This window comes from Anomaloglossus baeobatrachus, chromosome 2 (genome assembly GCF_048569485.1).
Source record: "Anomaloglossus baeobatrachus isolate aAnoBae1 chromosome 2, aAnoBae1.hap1, whole genome shotgun sequence".
Taxonomy (NCBI): Eukaryota; Metazoa; Chordata; class Amphibia; order Anura; family Aromobatidae; genus Anomaloglossus; species Anomaloglossus baeobatrachus.
This window is the reverse complement of record NC_134354.1, coordinates 788,433,221-788,439,220: the sequence shown is the minus strand read 5'-3', so window position 1 is coordinate 788,439,220 and position 6,000 is coordinate 788,433,221. Positions and strand designations below refer to the sequence as shown.

The 6,000-nt window shown below is 52.1% G+C and overlaps 1 protein-coding gene across 4 annotated transcripts in view; it reads right to left on the bottom strand.

The window, feature by feature from the left end:
- Window positions 1-6,000, bottom strand: part of SLCO2B1 (solute carrier organic anion transporter family member 2B1) — a 185,305-nt gene that overhangs the window by 86,492 nt on the left and 92,813 nt on the right. For all 4 annotated transcript variants that reach the window (XM_075337646.1, XM_075337645.1, XM_075337648.1 and 1 more), the window contains exons 4-5: window positions 5,754-5,916; window positions 4,453-4,674 (exon numbers count right to left, since the gene is read on the bottom strand). In XM_075337646.1, coding sequence (XP_075193761.1) covers window positions 4,453-4,674; window positions 5,754-5,916 — 385 coding nt within the window. The remainder of the gene's footprint in view (window positions 1-4,452; window positions 4,675-5,753; window positions 5,917-6,000) is intronic.

Below are 6,000 nucleotides of genomic sequence, written 5' to 3'. Positions count from 1 at the left end.
GGACAGGAACAGAGACGTGTCAGGACAGGAACAGAGACGTGTCAGGACAGGAACAGAGACGTGTCAGGACAGGAACAGAGACGTGTCAGGACAGGAACAGAGACGTGTCAGGACAGGAACAGAGACGTGTCAGGACAGGATCAGAGACGTGGCAAGACGGACAGAGACGTGGCAGGACAGGGATGTGGCAGGACAGGGTCAGAGACGTGGCAGGACAGGAACAGAGACGTGGCAAGACGGACAGAGACGTGGCAGGACAGGGATGTGGCAGGACAGGGTCAGAGACGTGGCAGGACAGGAACAGAGACGTGGCAAGACAGGGACAGAGACGTGGCAGGACAGGGACAGAGACGTGGCAGGGCAGGGACAGAGATGTGGCAGGGCAGGGACAGAGACGTGGCAGGGACAGAGACGTGGCAGGGCAGGGACAGAGACGTGGCAGGGCAGGGACAGAGACGTGGCAGGGCAGGGACAGAGACGTGGCAGGGCAGGGACAGTTGTGGGAAGGAGAAATGGCAGAGCAGGGATGGACACGTGGTGGGACAGTGACAAAAGGAAAGAAGAAAGGGAGAAACTGAAGAGCGAATGGAGGAAAGCAAATCAGGAAAGGAATAAACAGGGATAAAAGGATCAGAGAAGACGGAGAGCAAGAAAAGCAGAAGAAGGAGCCAACAAAGAGGAAGAAGCAGCCGAGAAACAATCAGCGCTCACTATTCATGATCTCATCACTGCGAGCTCATAACACATTGCAGGATTTATCCGCTAAACCGAGAAGACAAAAAACACTAAAATCCTGCACAGACGGGTCTGATCAGCAGAAGACCGCGGAGAGCTGCGATCTGTGACACGAAAGCACCGCACATTATACAGGACGCCCCATTATCCGCGGATTACCCCCAAAACCAGACGCCGAAACATGGAAATTATCAGCAAATATTCCATCTGCAAATCATAAACTGTGCAACCTGCGGAGCAGAAAGCGTCCGGACCTCGGGAGAGTATACATTACACCATCATCCGGAGAGGAGAGGAGAGAGCCCGGACCCCGGGAGAGAATACATTACACCATCATCCGGAGAGGAGAGGAGAGAGCCCGGACCCCGGGAGAGAATACATTACACGATCATCCGGAGAGGAGAGGAGAGAGCCCGGACCCCGGGAGAGAATACATTACACGATCATCCGGAGAGGAGAGGAGAGAGCCCGGACCCCGGGAGAGAATACATTACACGATCATCCGGAGAGGAGAGGAGAGAGCCCGGACCCCGTGAGCGAATACATTACACGATCATCCGGAGAGGAGAGCAGAGAGCCCGGACCCCGGGATAGAATACATTACACGATCATCCGGAGAGGAGAGAGCCCGGACCCCGGGAGAGAATACATTACACCATCATCCGGAGAGGAGAGGAGAGAGCCCGGACCCCGGGAGAGAATACATTACACGATCATCCGGAGAGGAGAGGAGAGAGCCCGGACCCCGGGAGAGAATACATTACACGATCATCCGGAGAGGAGAGGAGAGAGCCCGGACCCCGGGAGAGAATACATTACACGATCATCCGGAGAGGAGAGAGCCCGGACCCCGGGAGAGAATACATTACACCATCATCCGGAGAGGAGAGGAGAGAGCCCGGACCCCGGGAGAAAAAACATTACATGATCATCCGGAGAGGAGAGGAGAGAGCCCGGACCCCGGGAGAGAATACATTACACGATCATCCGGAGAGGAGAGGAGAGAGCCCGGACCCCGGGAGAGAATACATTACACGATCATCCGGAGAGGAGAGGAGAGAGCCCAGACCCCGGGAGAAAAAACATTACATGATCATCCGGAGAGGAGAGGAGAGAGCCCGGACCCCGGGAGAGAATACATTACACGATCATCCGGAGAGGAGAGGAGAGAGCCCGGACCCCGGGAGAGAATACATTACACGATCATCCGGAGAGGAGAGGAGAGAGCCCGGACCCCGGGAGAGAATACATTACACGATCATCCGGAGAGGAGAGAGCCCGGACACCGGGAGAGAATACATTACACGATCATCCGGAGAGGAGAGGAGAGAGCCCGGACCCCGGGAGAAAAAACATTACATGATCATCCGGAGAGGAGAGGAGAGAGCCCGGACCCCGGGAGAGAATACATTACACGATCATCCGGAGAGGAGAGGAGAGAGCCCGGACCCCGGGAGAGAATACATTACACCATCATCCGGAGAGGAGAGGAGAGAGCCCGGACCCCGGGAGAAAAAACATTACATGATCATCCGGAGAGGAGAGGAGAGAGCCCGGACCCCGGGAGAGAATACATTACACGATCATCCGGAGAGGAGAGGAGAGAACCCGGACCCCGGGAGAGAATACATTACACGATCATCCGGAGAGGAGAGGAGAGAGCCCAGACCCCGGGAGAAAAAACATTACATGATCATCCGGAGAGGAGAGGAGAGAGCCCGGACCCCGGGAGAGAATACATTACACGATCATCCGGAGAGGAGAGGAGAGAGCCCGGACCCCGGGAGAGAATACATTACACAATCATCCGGAGAGGAGAGGAGAGAGCCCGGACCCCGGGAGAGAATACATTACACGATCATCCGGAGAGGAGAGAGCCCGGACACCGGGAGAGAATACATTACACGATCATCCGGAGAGGAGAGGAGAGAGCCCGGACACCGGGAGAGAATACATTACACGATCATCCGGAGAGAAGAGGAGAGAGCCCGGACCCCGGGAGAGAATACATTACACGATCATCCAGAGAGGAGAGGAGAGAGCCCGGACCCCGGGAGAGAATACATTACACGATCATCCGGAGAGGAGAGGAGAGAGCCCGGACCCCGGGAGAGAATACATTACATTATCATCCGGAGAGGAGAGGAGAGAGCCCGGACCCCGGGAGAGAATACATTACACGATCATCCGGAGAGGAGAGGAGAGAGCCCGGACCCCGGGAGAGAATACATTACACCATCATCCGGAGAGGAGAGGAGAGAGCCCGGACCCCGGGAGAGAATACATTACACGATCATCCGGAGAGGAGAGGAGAGAGCCCGGACCCCGGGAGAGAATACATTACACGATCATCCAGAGAGGAGAGGAGAGAGCCCGGACCCCGGGAGAGAATACATTACACGATCATCCGGAGAGGAGAGGAGAGAGCCCGGACCCCGGGAGAGAATACATTACACGATCATCCAGAGAGGAGAGGAGAGAGCCCGGACCCCGGGAGAGAATACATTACACGATCATCCGGAGAGGAGAGGAGAGAGCCCGGACCCCGGGAGAGAATACATTACACCATCATCCGGAGAGGAGAGGAGAGAGCCCGGACCCCGGGAGAGAATACATTACATGATCATCCGGAGAGGAGAGGAGAGAGCCCGGACCCCGGGATAGAATACATTACACGATCATCCGGAGAGGAGAGGAGAGAGCCCGGACCCCGGGAGAGAATACATTACACGATCATCCGGAGAGGAGAGGAGAGAGCCCGGACCCCGGGAGAGAATACATTACACGATCATCCGGAGAGGAGAGGAGAGAGCCCGGACCCCGGGAGAGAATACATTACACGATCATCCGGAGAGGAGAGGAGAGAGCCCGGACCCCGGGAGAAAAAACATTACATGATCATCCGGAGAGGAGAGGAGAGAGCCCGGACCCCGGGAGAGAATACATTACACCATCATCCGGAGAGGAGAGGAGAGAGCCCGGACCCCGGGAGAGAATACATTACACGATCATCCAGAGAGGAGAGAAGATAGAAAGATGGAAAGAAAGAGAGATAAAGAGATAGAAAGAGGATGAAACTCGCCATCAGTAATGTACTGTATGTACACAGTGACTGCAGCAGCAGAATAGTGAGTGCAGCTCTGGAGTATAATACAGGAGGTAACTCCGGATCAGTAATGTAATGTATGTACACAGTGACTGCACCAGTAGAATAGTGAGGGCAGCTCTGGAGTATAATACAGGAGGTAACTCCGGATCAGTAATGTAATGTATGTACACAGTGACTGCACCAGCAGAATAGTGAGTGCAGCTCTGGGGTATAATACAGGAGGTAACTCAGGATCAGTAATGTAATGTATGTACACAGTGACTGCACCAGCAGAATAGTGAGTGCAGCTCTGGGGTATAATACAGGAGGTAACTCAGGATCAGTAATGTAATGTATGTACACAGTGACTGCACCAGCAGAATAGTGAGGGCAGCTCTGGAGTATAATACAGTAGGTAACTCAGGATCAGTAATGTAATGTATGTACACAGTGACTGCACCAGCAGAATCGTGAGTGCAGCTCTGGAGTATAATACAGCAGGTAACACAGGATCAGTAATGTAATGTATGTACACAGTGACTGCACCAGCAGAATAGTGAGTGCAGCTCTGGAGAGGAGGTGACTCGGGATCAGTAATGTAATATATGAAGCCCACGCTATGTTCTTACCTATATACAGAGGAGAGTTTCTTTTGCTGGCAAAATCATCAATGTAGGAAATCCCGAATGGCTGGATGGGGACCCCCCCGATCCCGAGCAGAATCTGCCCGATGAAGAGAATGGACAGCACATCCATGTTGTGGTTTTGGACCTTGGTCACACAGTGGTTGGTGTTGGAGCTGTGGTTCGTGGCTCCGGGCTGACAGATATCGGTGGAGTTACTGTAGACACCTGTTATAGAGAGACGGAGGTGAATGCTCCTGTATTGGGGTCTCGGCTTTCCATGGTGGATGTGTCTCCTGCACTATGTTATATACAGAGTGATGGACATTTGTGGAGACCACCAGATGTTTGATGTTGATTTCTTCCATTTCACTAGGCCACCAGGGAAGTTTGTGTTTACATCTGAACAACCCTAGACCACCAGGAAAGCAAACCTCAACCCCCTATTTTCCTACATCCATAATGATATAAATATTAACCCCTGCGCTACAAGAAGTTCTTTTTATATCTGATTGCACAACCTTATTCTTGAGGGGCATATATACATGTCAATTGGTTTTCTAGACCACCAGGGAAAATGATAGACTCATTCATTGCTCTTGGCTACCCGGTATTCATCTCTGCATTCCCCTAGACCACCAGGGAAGCAGACATTAACCTCCCCAGTGGATTGCTGGAGAAGCAGACATTAACCCCTCTGTTACACTTGACCACCAGGGATGCAAATATTAACCATTTGCCTTATAGCAGGTATCAACCTCAGCACTACTGTGGACCACCAGGGATGCAAGCATTAATCCTATCGCCACATCAAATATGTATAATTGTGACGTTATCCATAGTCTTTACTATACCACCTGGTAAGCGGACATGAACCTCTTCAGTACTCTAGAGCACCAGGGCTAATTGTGTTAACTATTTACCGCTTCCTGGAGCACCGAGGAAGCGGAGATTATCTTATCTTCTGCCCTAGATGAGAAATTTGATAGCTAAGACCATTTAGGATTCTCAGATTAGCCCCCTCTCCTCTCTAGACCACCAGGGCCTTAATACCTTTGCTACCCTAAATCAACAAGGATTCCAACATTAATCCCTTACCTTTACAGAACTACCAAGTAGGCAGTCCGCCATTTATTTGTCAACTACCCTTGACCACCAGGACCATTTCGGATTCTCACATTAGCCCCCTCCCCTCTCTAGCCCACCAGGGCATTAATCCCTTTCCTACCCTAAACCAATAAGGATTCCAACATTAAGCTCTTACCTTTACAGAACTCCCAAACAGCCCCCCAGGATCCTTCACTTACTGGCAATAGATTTGTCATATTCATATCGCCCCATGATGAAGTGAGGTAGACACATGATAAATCCAGCAGCGCAGACAATCAGAGCCCCGCCACCGATAAACCGCGGCCGGTGCACTCTGCTCCCAAAGTAGCTGACGAAGACGATGAGCACGGTGTTCCCAATCTGAAACCAGAATTAACAGAAAAGTTACAAGGGACCACAAATATTGCACAAACTTTCCAATATTCTCAGCTGAACCATTATAGT